This window comes from Armigeres subalbatus, chromosome 2 (assembly GCF_024139115.2).
Source record: "Armigeres subalbatus isolate Guangzhou_Male chromosome 2, GZ_Asu_2, whole genome shotgun sequence".
Lineage (NCBI taxonomy): Eukaryota > Metazoa > Arthropoda > Insecta > Diptera > Culicidae > Armigeres > Armigeres subalbatus.
The window spans coordinates 434,649,186-434,665,968 of NC_085140.1; the positions used below are offsets into that span (position 1 = coordinate 434,649,186).

General features: G+C 42.0%; 1 protein-coding gene across 3 annotated transcripts in view; it reads right to left on the reverse strand.

Annotated features, from left to right (window-relative positions):
* Nucleotides 1–6,145: 6,145 nt before the first annotated feature.
* LOC134213593 (transcription factor hamlet) overlaps nt 6,146–16,783 on the reverse strand; it is a 329,303-nt gene continuing 318,665 nt past the window's right edge. For 2 of the 3 annotated variants that reach the window (XM_062692795.1, XM_062692796.1), the window contains exons 7-9: nt 12,055–12,223; nt 9,070–10,233; nt 6,146–9,003 (exon numbers count right to left, since the gene is read on the reverse strand). In XM_062692795.1, coding sequence (XP_062548779.1) covers nt 7,981–9,003; nt 9,070–10,233; nt 12,055–12,223 — 2,356 coding nt within the window. In that variant the 3' untranslated portion in view covers nt 6,146–7,980. The remainder of the gene's footprint in view (nt 9,004–9,069; nt 10,234–12,054; nt 12,224–16,783) is intronic. The other variant, XM_062692797.1, reaches the window with a different exon arrangement.

Sequence of the window (16,783 nt, forward strand, 5' to 3'; positions counted from 1 at the left end):
AGTTCGACGGTATCCGGCTCGAAGGACCAAGATGTCGGTAGCAATGATGAGCAGTAGTCTGATTGATCCCCGTATCCGTTCACTTTCTTTCCGATAATATGTTATTAAATTTCACTGATAGACATGCAAGTTCATTTATAATCCAACTCTTTAATCTTCTTCACAAACTTAGTTATTTCAATTGCCCATTAGGATTTTTCAAATTGTAATGCTTTAATTCACTTTACTTCTCTTAATTCAAATTTCTTCCCTTTTCCACATGGTCCACACTAATTTAGGACAACATTATGCTACAATGATTGAACTTTAAAAGAGAACATGCTGATGACACAGCGAGCTTTTATAGATTATCACCGGTTGGTATCATCGGAAGTAAGCTTTCGCCATGTTGCTATTTCCGAAGGTTCATTGCTGCCCAACGTAAAAGTTGTCAGAGTCAGTTGACCAAGTCACGATCAAGAGGTAGTCGTGGTGATGAGGATGATGAATATCGACAACTAGATGGAGCTCGGATGCACAGTCAAAATCACTCCGTGTATACACTGACAATACTATTGCTTTTTATAGTCATTGAGCACAATTTGCTTGTTTATAAATAAACTTCCAATTCATGCCCTGAAGGATGCCGTTCCAACAGCATGCTACACGCAGATGAAATTACTCTTATTCTCTCTGTTTACTCACATTCGCCATGCGCCGAAGGTTGTCTCTCCAGCGGGCGGCATACTAAACACGGAGACAGCTATCTCTTATTCTCTCTGTTTACCAGGCTATAGACATCCCTATCTAACTCCATTAGCCTAAAAATAGCCACCATGTCCCGGGCACAGTGTGCAGATAGACCGCTGTCAGTTGCATGAGATGTCAACAATCGTCAACAACACCAATGATTGTAGCTTGATAATTAAAAATATCCACAACAATAAAAGAGCAGGATTTCTTTTTAAATTCTGCTCAAGCTTTTCACGCTGAAATAAAAGACAAATTGTTGTTCTCCATGTAAGTAAAATCAAAATTGATCATGTAGATAAGTTTTGTAATCAATTAAACTTATTAGTCATATTTAATGAATATTCCCGATTGAAGTTGCATATTGAAGAAAGCTGAATTTGGATGTTTTATGATGTTAAGCTTTTTTAGATTTGACGTACATTGCTCGGCGTTGGTGTTGGTGTTGGCTACGCTAAACATGAGCTCTTAGCATAGGCCTGCTGTTTACACTTCGTTTGACAGAACATACTCGATTGCGCTAGTACTGCACCATTCGAAATCTTGTACTGCGATTGAATGAAGTCGACCGAAATACATAATGCCACAATTTTTTCGAAACGAATGCAAAAACGTACAATTCGAGTGACTCGATTCGAGATACGCAATGCCACCCCTGGTCTGCGCGAAAGCTTTGAAAGTTGGTAATATTGCTGATAAGTGTGTAAGGCCCGTTTAAGGCTCTATAAACCGTAATCAATTCGATAATGACGATGATTTTATTCGAATCCGCACTAATACTAATAAAGTTTTGAACTAAATTCAATATTTTGGGGCTATTTGCCGACTTACCTGCATCATAGCATATTCATTGCATTTTCATATTAATTTTTCACTTATCTAAATTATCAATTACTGAGGAATTGCTGAAAAAACGCTGAAAACTGCCTTTTTTCCTGGGCCGGCATTCGTATTTTTTCGAACGCATACTAACTCCGAACGTTCGGAGCAAACACATACACACGCACTTGATTTTTCACTTGATCTTTTTCCACTGTTTCCTTGATTTAATCACTCCTAAAACATATTCACTAACTGAGTTTCACCTTTTTATTCAATCTTGACTACCGATTAATTTACTTCACGTCCAAAAACTGTCAAAAACTGCTTTCCGAAAATCGAAGTGAGAGACAAATTTGACGACCGTATTGTAAATGCAATAAAATGCGGAAGACTCAAATTCACTAGCGTAGTAAGTGAAATGGTGATCCGAACAATACAACGTATACTCCATTGCACAGTGACGTCACGCACGACTTTTGACAGGTACTGGTCCTGTTGTTTACAGACGACTTTATTTTAATTTTGAGATTCTTCTATGATTCTTTGGATTTTCTGATCGATAATTACCTAAACTTATCGATAATTACCAATATTTGAATGCGGAATGTACAGAATGTCTTCAACATCGTGCAATATGCAGATCTAAGTCCGAAACGTAAACAACAGGACCAGCACCTGTCAAAATAGTGAGGTTAGGTTTGCCGCGCGCAATGACCTATACGCCAGCCAACACGCAAACAAAGGTGTGCATACAAAAGATCTCCTCTCCGTTGCCAGATTTATTTATTGAAAAAAGTCATTGTTGTTTGTCGGACTGAACAAATATACCAGAAATAAATATTTAAACATGTTATGTAAGCTTCTGTTGCATTCCAAGTGGTGAATAAATGTTTTTAAACCGATAAATACCCATATAATTGATACATCGCGAACATGTGTTATGATATAGAATAAACATTTCGTCAAGTCTGGCAACATTATGCGTCAGCTGGCATATTTTAACACCCCATTTCCACCCACCCCAGTTGTAAACAAAATTTATCTATTGCTGCTGCACTTTTCCGTACCAATTGCCTCACTATTACAAACAAGCGATACAGTCATTAATTTTCAAAATATTGTGATGGAGTCTTGAGCCTTAAAGTCATTTCAAGATCTTTATCTTTTGTTCCCTGATTGAATGCAAGTGTTTCCGCTAACTGATTTTAATTCTTTCTGGAACAAATTAAATGAAAACAATTGAGTACTGGACTTAAGGAAGACAGAAGTATTTCCTATGAACAGAATGCGGTAGCATAAAGTGATATATGTACCTCGAAATAGATAACGCATTTGCGAAATAGATACGCAAACCTCAAACCAAAACAGCACTAATAGAACTTTTGTTTTGTTTCTTATATTAACAGTAAAGGTTCTATCCGATGCTAATCCACTGTCCATTATTGGCGGATTTCCACGCAAAAGTATTTGCATACTATAGTTCACACTAATTCCTGGTGAAATGGCCATTCTTTTCTAACCCTGAAGAAAAATGGAATCCGAATCTCAATGTAATTCCGGGAAGCATTCCCAAAGGAACTCCAGAAGGGGTTTGGGGAGGGAATTTTCAAAGCGATTACTTGACGAGTTCCCGATGAAACAGCTGGAAAAATATTCGAAAAAACTTTTGGAAGAATTCTCAAAAGGGATACTGGCTGGAAGAATTCAAGAAGGAATCGTCAGAAATCCAAACTAAATTGGAAGACAAAAAAATGGCTGGCGGAATTTTCGAACGATTTTTGTGAAGATTTTCAATAGAATTTAAAAAAATATTTAAAATTGAAGTCATTAACAGCGATATATTTGAAGACATTTCAGAAAGCATGAGCATGAGCATGAGCATGAGCATGATGACCGTGCATTTCGTAGTTGCTACTCCGTGATCAACCGAACAATCGCAATTGCACAGGGAACCAATAGATGGAAGGATTTTTGCTCTCCAACCTCAATGTGCACAGTCCGAGAGTTCTAGTATTTTGGATGGTCGATAACGGCGCTGGCCACTTCCTCACGGTCATCGGGGATGGGAAGGAATTGATGATGCAGTCACTCGCCCACTGCAAGCCGAGAACACCTCTGCACTCGCCACGAGTTCCTGCGGAATTTTATTGGAATCTGGGGGTAAGGTTCTATGGCAGAGGTTCGTCTTGGTTAACGGGTTGCCAATGTGATAGTAATGAAAGGGAGATGTATTCTAATTGGATGCCGAAACGAGCTTTTATGCTCTTTTCGAATTCTAACAGCTACCTGCTAGAACTAATCAAATTGTAGGTATAGGGATAGAAGATGGAAACGGTATGAAAGCCCATTTCCAGTTCTAGCGATTGCTAGAACATGAGAAATATATGAAAGATACAAAGTAGGAGAAATGAAACGGGCCTGGGATTGAACCCACGACCTCCTGCGTATGAGGCAGAAGCGGTAGCCATATGACCACCAAGCCCGTTATATTTGAAGACATTTCAGAAAGAATCCCTAACGTAGTTATTTTTGGTATTTCAGGCAAAGACGCGCGGCTACAAAGCAAGACCATGCTGAGGGTGTCTGGGTTCGTTTCACGGTGCCGGTTCAGACAATTTTGTGAGTATAAAAGTATCATCGTGTTAGCCTCATGATATATGAATTCAGAGGTCTTAAAAAGAAGGGGGTTTTGGCCGATTTCCACCAAACTTGGAATACATATTCTTCATTCTATGCAAACAACTATACAGAGGGGAGAATAATCATTTCTTAGATATTGGCAATTCCCCGAATATGACTCTTCTCCATAAAAATTGTATTTCTCCGAAAATAATATTTTCCCCGAAAATAACTTATGGAAAAATACTTTTTCCTGGAAATATCATATAGAATGCCACAAAAATATATTTGGTAGAACTATTGAAATCTACCTTTTTTAATCATTGGATGTCCAGGTAACCATTAAGCATTAAGGTAAGCACTATAGCAGCATTAGGGTTTTGGTTTTATCATTTCCCAATTGTAATACAGCATACATAAGAATTACTATTATTAATTATATAAGCATTTCAAAAACCTGGCTGATCTAAATAAGCATTCTCAAAACAATCATGAGAGGCATAGTATTTTAATAGCATTTTGAATGCATAATGTTGTTTTTCGTGAAGTGCAACGAAACAGCTACATTTGTGCAACTTTGAAGCCTGTAGTATTCATACGTCAAACGTTTTCCAATATGGAACCATATGCGTGCAACTTTCCAATATGGAACCATACAGCGGGGACTATCTGTCCAATGAACTTACAGTGAGAATAGAAATCGGTTGTACATTTTTTTCCATTCCGACCACTGACAGTCCTTGTCGTTAACCTAACCCTATCACTAATTACATAGTTTATCTAGATTTTATTATTCCATTCCACTATATTCTATGGATGCTGTTTGATTGCACCTGGGTATGACGTTTGTGATGCGGCCTCGAACCGTGTATTGTAGCGTCAAATTGTTGATTCAGTGTTATCTGTTAAGATGTAAACTAAATAAATGAAATGAATGACGTTTGTGATGATTGCATTCTGAGATGAGTTAGATTACGTTTCAATGTTCCTGAAAAGCCGTAATGTTTATGTTGGGCAACATGTTACATTGGATGCGGAATCCTTCCTAACTTTTCGCTAATGAAAAATTGGCCCAATCGGCCATTGCGTTCCGGAGTTATTAAAAAAAACATTATTTTTTCCCCATTTTTCCCAAGGGAACACTCCTCCCCCAACCCGTCTTTTGAAAAAAAAAAGATTCAAAATATTTTTTTTTAACCGCTGCAATGCATTCAATTGAACGCAAATAAATGTGAATTTACGGAAATAACTGAATCTATCTCCCTAAAGTGCAATTTTGACCTCTCTTATGTGCTTTTCTGGTTACATTTTATAATACACGGGAAAGGCGTCATCACCGCTAAGAGGCTACATGCTTTATTTAATCCTTACTGGTTACCTGGGTGTTCTTTAACATACCGTTTGCAATCCGCATCCAATGATGAAGTATCAACATTTAAAAAAATGACCCTTTTGACCAACTGGTTTTATCATTTTCCAATTGTAATAGCAATTGCAAATTCGAACAATCCCGGCCAAGGCCGGGCACATACAGCATACAGCATACATAAGAATTACCGAAGAAATTTCTGTGAGAATTAGATACAGATTTAAATAGAGAGCCTCGACTTTACTTGGAAATTGAAATAACTAGTTTATTATTTTCCCTCAACAGATGCCAACTTTTAATCATTGGTTCTATAACATATCATTTACCATTCGCATCCAGTTTCAACATTAGAAGACAATTACCCTTTTGACCAACTGGTTTTATAATTTTCCAATTCTAATAGCAATTGCGAAATCAAACTGACAATTCCGGCCAAGGTCGGGTACATACAGCTAGTACTTTGATAAATTTCACGAAGAATTATCGAAGAAATTTCTGTGAAAAGAAATTGAAATAGAAAGCCTCGACTTTATTTGGAAACTAAAATAACTAGGTTAGTATTTTTCTCATCAGATGCCAACTTCACAATTCAATAAAACTCAAGAATCATTTTCGTAATTGATTTATTTGACGTATGCTTGGAAAAGTTTTGCGCTTAAGGTGTAGGAATTTTCCTCGGTTTATTTATTTATGTATTTGTTCTTTGCTGAAAGGGCTTCAAGTTTTTAAAACTAACTAACAATCCGTTCGTTTCCCATCCTTCCATCCGTAATTTTGATTAGCTTGTCATCGTTTTGCAGCGGGTTGTTGGTTGGTTGGTATGAGTAAACAATCAATCGTCGAACCGTTATTTTACAATTTGGAGTTCTTCCTTCACTTTAATTTATTATTATATTAAAAATTCTCTCATAGGTGTACAAGTCTTCTGGAACAATTCTTTGGGAAATAAATTACAAACTAAAGCAAATTCAATCAATGATAATAATAATAATACAACCGAATAAGAAAACACAAGATAAAATTTTGTCTACATTTTTTTCTGTTCTACCATTCTAAACGCGTGCTTAGTCGTGTGTTCGCTAAAATTTTTGGTTTCAACTAAATTCTTCCAAGTGGGGAGTTTGTTAAAAAGTTTAACTTTTTCTCTCTTATGTATTACTGACTATAATGCTAAAATTCGTTACATAAAAGTAAACAATATCAATATCACCAAAGAAAATATTTGATCTACGATAAGGGTGTGTGGCTGTGCAAAAATCGATAAGGAATTCTTTTGTCAGTGGGAATTAGGGTCTGTACAAAAGGGGGAGTGCCTATTGCCTAAGTAGCGTCTTAAAAGTAGTAATATTTCCTTCAATTGATTAGGGTAATTATCGATTTAATACTATTAGTTAGTGAGCCTGGTCAATGGGATTGGTGTGTAATCTAAACTCGGAATTAATTCGCTAATAGTGAGCATAGGGTGAAACAGTAGATAGGGTAAGACGGTATAATGCGCCCCACCTGGCCAAAACGCCCCTCTTTGATTTCTAGAAAACTATAACTAATTAAGGGTCAAAATCAGTTGGTACCTATAAATATTTGTAAAACCATCGTACTATGTGAATGTGCAAGTATTTTTGTATTACATAATGAAAATAATAGCAAAATACAAAAAGTGACAGTTTTGATGTAACTTTTCGTGTTTGTTTGCTCAACATTCTGGAGCGACGCTAGCATACTGTCCGCAAAACTTGCACGGGAACACTCAGTTGGGCAACAAAATAACTTTTCTCAGTGGTTAATATGATATAAAATTGCTTCCATCTTCAAAAACGTAACGATTTTCGAAAATATGTTTTACTGGCCAAAACGCCCCAGTGTAGGCAGGACGATATGCCCTTACCAACTGGACACAAGCGCGGCGAGCTTGCAGCAGTTGCTTCCAAATTGTATGGAAATTATTGAAATGTAATTAAAACCTGATTAAATGGACTTATGTTGGTTTTTAATGTCGAGCACATAAGGATTTGTAACCTTTTTATTATGGGATTGATGAAATACTAATGAAGGGCTATGGAACGTCTTTGGCTAAGGTGGGGCGTATTGCCCAGGCACCTTTTGAAAACCATTTTTTCACGACTTTTCAAAAAAGCATTATTACGTGTTATCTGTAATATTTTTATATGACTACTCACGGGCAATGCATTTGCGACTTCTTGCATTATCAAATAACACAAAGTTTGCATAAATTGCGATGAAAAGTAAAAAGTTAACAAGGTTTTGCCTTAGGGGGGGCATATTATACCGTCTTACCCTACAGTTGTTCGGTTCGGTCCTCTAATTTATGTACAGTTCGTGCAGGATCGCAAAAGGACCGACAAGAGAAAAGTTCGATGTTTGGTCCAATCAACAGCTCGTATTTACAGTTGAACACTTGGGCTGATCAAGATGTTCTACCATTAGGTGGCAACTTCTATCGCATCGTTGTTGTTCATCGGTTCCTTGTCCGAGTCGATGTTAATCATGTCACTTTCGACATCACTGGAGCCATCCTCCAGGTCCGGTTCCACCGTTGTCACATCGATAGGCGTGTAGATGTGACCGGCCGTACCGTGCAGGTGGGTTCCAGTCAAGGGCGATCCCGAATAGGTCACTTTGCCCATGAAGGTACGGATATCGTCGAAATAGTGATCCTCCCGTTCCGCCTCATTGGACGAGGGAGAATCGCCTAGGCCGAGCCCAAGCCCGGCCGCGTCGGCGTCGTGCTTTTTCAGGTGCCGGTCGAGATTCGTCTGCTGGCCGAAGCAGCGCTCGCACAGGTGACACTTGAACGGCCGCTCTTTGTTGTGAATGTTACGCACATGTCGCTGCAAATTACTAGAGATACTAAATGACCGTTCACAGTACCGACATTTGTAGGGCTGCTCACCGGTGTGGGTGCGCAGATGGCGCGTCAAATTGGCCGAGCGCGGAAATATTTTGCCGCAGAATTTGCACGAGTAGCGGTCCTTGACCTTGCCACCCCCGGTGAGTCCACCGGCGGCCATTATGGCCTCGTGAAAGGGCTTTGGCGGAAAGGAGCCAGCCGTCGATGCGTTTCGCTTCAGCAGGTCAAAGTTGGGGCCGAGAGAGCCTAAAAAATTGAACGGCGGCCGTTGGAAGTTCGGAATGCCAGGGCGGTACATGGCCTCCAGCAACATCGGATAGATGGGTCGTGGGTAGGAGATCTGCTGCGCACCGGGCGATGACGGCGATGGGGTGGGTCGAGGCGAAGGCGTCGGCGATGGACTGGTTGGCATGGTCACCGGTGGTGAGGCGACTGGCTTCGGGGAGGTAACCATGAGAGGTGCCGTTTCTGGAGTTGGGGTCGGTGTTGGGGTTGGCGTGGTCACCTCGATCGGTGTCGGACTACGTGCGCCGTTCTTCTTCTTGGTCACACTAAGATCCAACGGTTGTTCTGAAGTGCTTTCAATTTTAGGAATCTGGAAATGATGACGAAATCGATTAATACTGATGAATAAATCGAGTGATTCTAAGCTGCTCATTACCTTAGAGGGCACCTCCAAATTCTCTTCTTTTGTCTCACATACGCCCTCATCTTCGTCTTCCTCATCGTCATTATCTTCCTTGACCACATCAATTGAAGGCTGTCGTCTCTTGCCCAGCAACGATATCGGTGATTGGCGTTCTTCTTTGATGTCCAGCGATCCGGTGGATGATGCCGTAGAATACTTGGACAGGTCCTGCACACGAATCGATCCACCCGAAGGCAGCTCGTCATCTTCCGAGCTGTGCATTTCCAGTGGGGCAACACCTCGCGAAGCAGAACTGCTGTTGAATGAGCCATTTTCTCGGCTGCGGTTCAGGGGCTCTCTTTTGATGTGGTTGTTGTTGTTGTTCAAATGGGAGGCGATTGTTGTGTTGGTGGCAGTCGCCGATGCTGCCAACGGAGTGGACGTCATCGATGGGATCGAGTTGAAATTGACGGGGATTGGGCGCGCTGGCGATGGTCTCAGATGGTTGGTTGCTTCTTCCGCAGTGGGAGGTGAGATCTTCATCGCTTGCTGGCCATACTGCTCCAACAGGCTGACATGGCGTGGAGACGGGGTTTTACGATCAAGCTCGACTGGAGCTGGGGTTGGTTTGGGGAAGAATGGAAGTGGGAATTGGGGAGCTTGGGCTGGGTTTGGGGGGAAGATACCGGACATCCCTGGATAGGGACGGAACCCGGGCGGGAAGAAGGGGCTTCCGTGAAACATGAAGAACGGATTGGGTGGAGTGGCCATGTTGTGCGGCAGGTTGGGCACTCCAGAGGACTGTTGCTGATGGACTGCCGCTGCGGCTGCGGCCGCTGCTGCTGCTGCTGCCGTCGAAGGATGCAGTGGGCCTCCACCGACGGAGGTCGAATCACAGAATCGCTTGTGCTTGGAGAGCGACGTTACGGTACCGAAACTTTGTCCGCACTTGTTGCACTTGATTTGCATGCGACAGTCGGCATGCATGCGCTTGTGGCGGCACAGGTTCGAGAACTGGGTGTACGCCTTGAGGCACACTTCGCACTGGAACGGCTTGACCGACGAGTGGATGTGGGTGTGCTGCTTGAGGCCGGACGAGGTCGCGAATGTTTTGCCACACTCGGGACAGGCGTGGCTGCGGGCACCGACGTGATGGGTACGGATATGCCGCTGGAGGTTGGATGGATCGGTGAAAACCTGGACGGGCGAGATTTGAATAAGGCGATTAGTGAAAAATAGAAGAGAGTTAGGGAAACTTAGGCAACTGAATTGGAGGAGGATTCTTACAAATAAACAAAACATAAGAAGAGGAAAGCTTGGACATATTCATAACATACTTAACAAAACACGAAAAAATATGAAGACGACTGGATTGAATACGTCCCTCCAAATCCGTTGAATACATCAACAGAAATGGCTGAAGAGCAGAAATTACAGAATGGATTGAAAGATTTTGACAGACATCGATTTGGCAGCAAAGTCTTTTGGCCGAAAATGTCGTTTGACAGAAAGAGACATTTGGCTGAAAATGTTATTTGGTTGAACTGGTTGTACAGCTGAAAATGTCGTTTAGCCGAACGGGTCATTTGGCCGAAAAAGTCTTCTTCTTTCTTCTTATTGGCATTACATCCCCGTCTGGGACATTGCCGCCTCGCAGCTTAGTATTCATTAAGCACTTCCACATTTATTAACTGCGAGGTTTCTAAGCCAAGTTACCATTTTTGCATTTGTATATCATGAGGCTAACACGATGATACTTTTATACCCAGGGAAGTCGAGAAAATTTCCAACCCGAAAATTTCCTAGACCGAACCGGGAATCGAAAATCGAACCCAGCTACCTTCAGCATGGTCTTCCTTTGTAGCCGCACATCTTACGCACGGCTAAGGAAGGCCGAAAAAGTCGTTTGGTCAAAACCGTCATTAGGAGGAACAGGACGTTTGGCCGAATAGGTCGTTTGACTGAAAATGCCGTTTAGCATTTGACAGAAAGGGTCATATGGCCGAAAATTTCGTTTGGTCACAAAAATCATTTAGTCGAAATGACGTTTGGCCTAAATGGTCGTTTGACAGGAAAACCGAAAATGCTATTTGGCCAAACGGCTCGTGTCATACAGCCGAACATGTTGTTTGGCCGAATTGGTCATTTGGTAGAAAAAGTAGTTTAGCCGCATAGGTCATTTTGCCGAAAATGACGATTGACTGAAATGGTCGACAAAAAGGCCATTTGGTCGAAAGTGTAATTTGGCCGAAATTACGTTTGGCCGAAATGATAAAAAAGGGCCATTTTCAACAAGTAATTTGACCGAAAATGACGTTTGGTCGAAATAATCGGAAAACGGCTGAAAATGTCATTTAGCCGGAAAAGGCCCAAAATGTCATTTGGTCGAAAGGTCATACGGCCGAAAAAGCCGTTTCGTGAAAATAGTCGTTTGGCAGAAAGAGTCATTAGGCCGAACAGGTTATATTGCCGAAAGAATCGTTTGGCTGCAGTGATCCCTTAGCTGAAAATGACGTTTGATCAAAATGGTCGTTTGGCTGTCTAGGTCATATGGCCTAAAATAACGTTTGGTCAACCGGGTCATTTGACCGAATAAATCATTTGGCTCGTTTCAAGTGGTCGTTTTGGCAAAAAGGGCGAAAATTTCAAATAGCCGAAAGGGTCATATGGCTGAAAATGCCGTTTGGCCGAAGAAGTTGTTTCGACGCATAGGTCATTTGCCCGAAAATGACGTTCGGCCGAAATGGTCGAAAGAAAGATTTATACGAACGGATTATACAACAACATGAATTTGACCTTAAGGTTCACATAACTGATATTACCAAACATAATTTTTAATTTTAAAAATCATCCTATCAGATACTTTGAAATGTGCGACAATTTGGGCTAATTGGCCGTATGTCAAAGGGCCTATTCTTAAATAAGCATACTAAGAAATAATCAAACAAAATTACCGAACCAACTGAAGAAAAAAAAGTCCAAACAAGGGAACGCTTCCAAACCCAGAACGACACTTACAGAATCACTTACCTTGGGACAGTTCTCGCACGGATAGCGCCGGATCTCACCGTGGACGATGGCCCGGTGCCGCAGCAGCGACGGTCGATAGCAGTAGGCCCGCGGGCAGAGCTCACACCGATAGGCGTCCTTCGGGTAGTGGTGCGAAATTACCAGATGATCGTCGAGTCTGTTTTCGGTGCGGGAGGGAAATAGAGAAGAGAGGAATATTAATTTCTAGGTGGTGCTGCGACAATGCATAATTTCGATCGAACACGGGCAAGCATCAGTGGGAGTCATCATGCATAATTGAGAAAACGAAAAACTATGTGTGTGGATACAAGCGAGCGACCTTTAGACTTATGCTATGATGGAATCGGGTGGGAGGATCCCCTCAGTACACACAACAAACAACAAACAGGACAGAGGTAGAGAAGGTGGGCAATGCCTAATCGCTAGGCATGGCAACTCCCATCCCATTGTCGCCTTCCTATATATGTAAATGACTTAAACGATTGACACAGTATCGAATCCGGGTCCCAAATCTTCTCTAGCCTATAATGAGAATCGCCCCGAGTGACAATCGACAACTCTAATTCCAATTTCCGATGAATCCGAAGAGCCCTCATTACAACACCCGAAAATGCGTTTAATTATTCATCGTTTCCTCAATTGCCGCCTGACACTATTTATGATGGCACAGTGTACAAAGCAAATGAGTGTGATGGGCTGACGATGACCGTCGCGCGCTGTGTAGCAATTTGCTTAGGGGAAAACAAAACGTTTGGACGGAATGAAATGTGGATTGATCCACATACTGGCTAAAATGTCTATCTTGTGAGGACACTGGAAATCGTTTGTATCACGCCTTGCAGGCACTGTTCAGAAAATTAACGTTGAATATGTTCTTTTCATAAGACACCAAAGCTTTCAATTCCGTACTCGCATTTTCCCAAACGAAAGACAAAAGCCTGATGAAGCGATTTCATGTGTTGAATTTCTCACCCATTAGAGGTCGATCGGGGGGATGGAACCCAGCGTCACATCGAATGAGCACCCTACAACCAAACATGAGAAAGGGCAATCATCAGTCAGTAGCCCTCGTTCCCCCAACACACATGCTTTGCACCCATCCGGGCGCTGTCAATGCGTCAAAATCAGATAAGTCAAAGTGAATCACAGACCGATAGGATCACCCACTCAATCAATGGGAATGGGTCGCGCATTTGTGTGATGAATTCGATGCCATCAGGTCGTGCGATTCCCACGAACAATGCATTGGCGGAGCGGCACATATTCGATTTCTTTCTCGGAGCTTTACTCCATGCGAAGGAGGATCACCACCCCATCGTACACGGTTTAAAATTGGTGAAATGTCAACGTAAGAATAGACATGATACGATTATTTGGCTGCATTAGATTCAAACTTTCACTTTTTAAATATTTATACCACATATACTGAAGAATAGATTCGTGTGAGATCTAGCAGAAGAAGGTAAAGAAATCAATTCGAATTCTTCAGTTTTTTCGCAAACTGCTAAAATTAACAATTAAAGCTTCAATTTTCCACAATAAAAAGTTTAATTGAAATCTAGAAAAAGTTTTAATGTAAAACTATTTTTCCGACCATTATATTAAATATTATATTAGATATCTAACAAATTTCTGATAAAATCGTCTTCGAAAAATGATTTCTTTGCTAAGTTAAGAACAGATCGCTTAAATGACGCGTAGCAGTTGAAGATCGTGACCTTCTTCATGGAGTTGCGCGCCTTCTGTCTCGCGAGTGTTCTCAGTTGTCCGCTGTCAATCAAACCGATCCAATCCGAAAAGCCTTCCGAAGTTTTACATCAGCGTATGAATTAATTTTCAAAGTTTGCCACCCGTCCGGCCGTTCTTCGGCGGCAGATAAAGTGGCCTCGATAGCAGTGCGTCGAAGATTTATGCGAGCCGCACAAACGCAGCCTCAGCCTAGTGGTCGATTGGAACTTACGCACGAGATCGAATCGGACTTGGCTACCGCGTTGCTGCTGCTAATAATGTCTTGATCCGGACAATCGTAGTTCGTAGCTTTGCGCGGATGTCATTAGCATCGGACCAGGATCCATCCCACACGCAGTAGCAACATAACGATTAAGATCGTGAATGACAAACACCGGATTCACGATGCCCGAGTTTGTGTCGGATTGCGTTACGTGATCCGCCTTAAACTTACACTTCTTCTTCTTCTCGATAGGACTATTCCGGAAATCTAATCGGATTTCGCTTCGTCATAAAAGCGAAAACATGAGCTCCTATACCAGAGCAGGTGTACAGACTACAAAGACACCACGGATGAAGAACTTGATCAGTATGTGTTATGGTCTGGATCGGACATTTTTGGGATCTACGTCGCGTCGGTCAAAAATGTTTGACAACTTTCCCCGGATTCCGAAGCCAATTTTAAGCTAATGCAAGTTATTAGCGAGTGCGTGTCCGAAATAGTCGTCCAATGTGGCAATGAATCTGTCAATCCATGAGGTGTTCTGCGGTTTCGAGTCTTGAATACTTGCTCCAATCGATCGTAGAAGCAAATGCGTGGGTTTCAACATTTGGCATCAGATCGGTGGAAATCGGCACGCATTCCCATTTGCCGTGTTCAACTAATTAATTAATGACAAACCTGTTGAGTGCGAGCCTATGCCGCTTTTGCCGCTTGCGGTCGTGCTGCGGTATCACTTTTCACGCGGATTTGACATCTAATGAGACTTGACTTTCGTATTACCACGAGTGGCGGTAATTTCGTTTAGGTAATTAAGATTAGTCGTCAGCGGAGGTGACGAACGATCTGGGCTAGCTCAGCTGATTAGATTTGCCCGTCAGCGAAGCAATCGAATAATGGGGCTGTCAATCACAGAGCCATCCAATTTATTCGGGACACGATGATCACACCTTGTAGAGCGGAGTTGCGTCAGCACAACATACTTTCTAACAAAGTGGTCCTCTGCTGCCACCATTAACGATTCCAGCTCAAAACCATGTCGCACAACCATCAATTACGGCCAGCCCTCCAACTACCTCGCACTCGGACCACTTGGAAATCTTCCCAGAACAATCATTCTGAGCACGATACGGAAAAAAAAAATCACTGACCACACTCAGCAGGGATGCTCATAGGCAATGCACACAAAACAACAATTAAGGTGAAGCCACTGTGATTGCCACCTAACTGCACCGAGCCACTGCATCATCAACAACAACAACCACCACCACTCAGGACCATTTAAATATTCATAAACCTGTCGTTCCATCACTGAACGAACACGCGCGTTTGGGGCCCTATCATCATCATTGTCATCGCGCACTCAAATCGCCGCCGGGAAGCACCCTGCAGCGAGCCGGCCAGAACGAACGCCACCCGCCCGTCCGTGCGAGGATCGTCAATTATTCACCGACCAAATCAGTCCCACTAATGTTATTGCGTGCCATGAATCTGTTACAAACTAAATAAATCATAAATGGACGTCCTCCCGGTGTTGTCGTTGTTGTTTGCGGGGGCTGGTTTTTGCCGCTGGAACGGCCGGGGCGGTGCGTGGTGGCGCAAAGTTGTTGAATGTTGATGCCTGGTAAACATGTGGGTTTACATAAGAAATTTTCACTTCATAAATTCGAGATCGGGGACATCGCTCTGGCAAACATGAAACCGTGATTACGCAGATGGTTGTCACGAAAAGCGTCGGTAACATGTGGGGAGCAAACAGGACTTTGGAAATTAATTTATTGTGGCTCTGAGATGGATAAAGTTGGCATACTTCGGTAGGCTGTTGATGGTACGAGAATGTTTAAATTCCTTAAATTCGCTGGGTCCGTCGCAAATTGAGGAAATTTTAAGGTTTACTTTCAACTCGACTGACATAGTCAAGCTGGATATCATTGATATTGTGGGTAAGAACCATTCCATGATTCATTAGGTTTGAATTTAAAAAACCCAGATTAATCCACCTAGCGGTGATGGTGCCTTTCTCGACCTTCGTAAAATGTGTGTGCTTGAAAAAAGATGAGCTAGTGGCTAGGAGTAAAAAAGACAAATTTCTTTGTCCGTTCTATGAAAATCAGATTATTTATGGCAAAGATATTGTAGATCCAGTTGAAAACCGAAAATCATATTTTGTCCCATTTCCGGATGTCGCAACTGCAGCGCGAGTGGTGCCCGACTATGGCACAGTTGCGCACTACTCGGGATGCAGTTGCAACATCCGGAAATGCGATTTCGCGGGACCTCGGTTCGGTTTTCAGCTTGATCTACAATATGCTAATAAGAATTTCGACATTTTTGTTTCCTTTTCCAATCTTTTTGACGTACATAACCCTGTTTTATTTCACCCAGTCATATATTTTAAGGATATCACTTTTGGATGTTAGTTGAACTGAAGCTCCGACTACACAAAAAGAAAACGAAAATGTCATTCCCATCACGCGAGCGGAGGGCAATATTTGTTATGATATAAATCTCATGACCGTCTTTCTGCCAAACTCCCGTATGAACTGCCCATGATCACATAGTTGACGTATAAGCCAAAATGACCAAAACACACTTTTTTGCGAATATGGATTCTTCGTACGGTTATACATATGCTCCATGAAAAAATATTCATGTTTTGTTCGGAAACATTTGAGTTATGGCGATAATTGTTTTTGGAAAAATGGTCATTTGATCGCATAACTTGACGTACCTCCATTACCTGCTGCAATATGGAGCAAAAACCTGTCT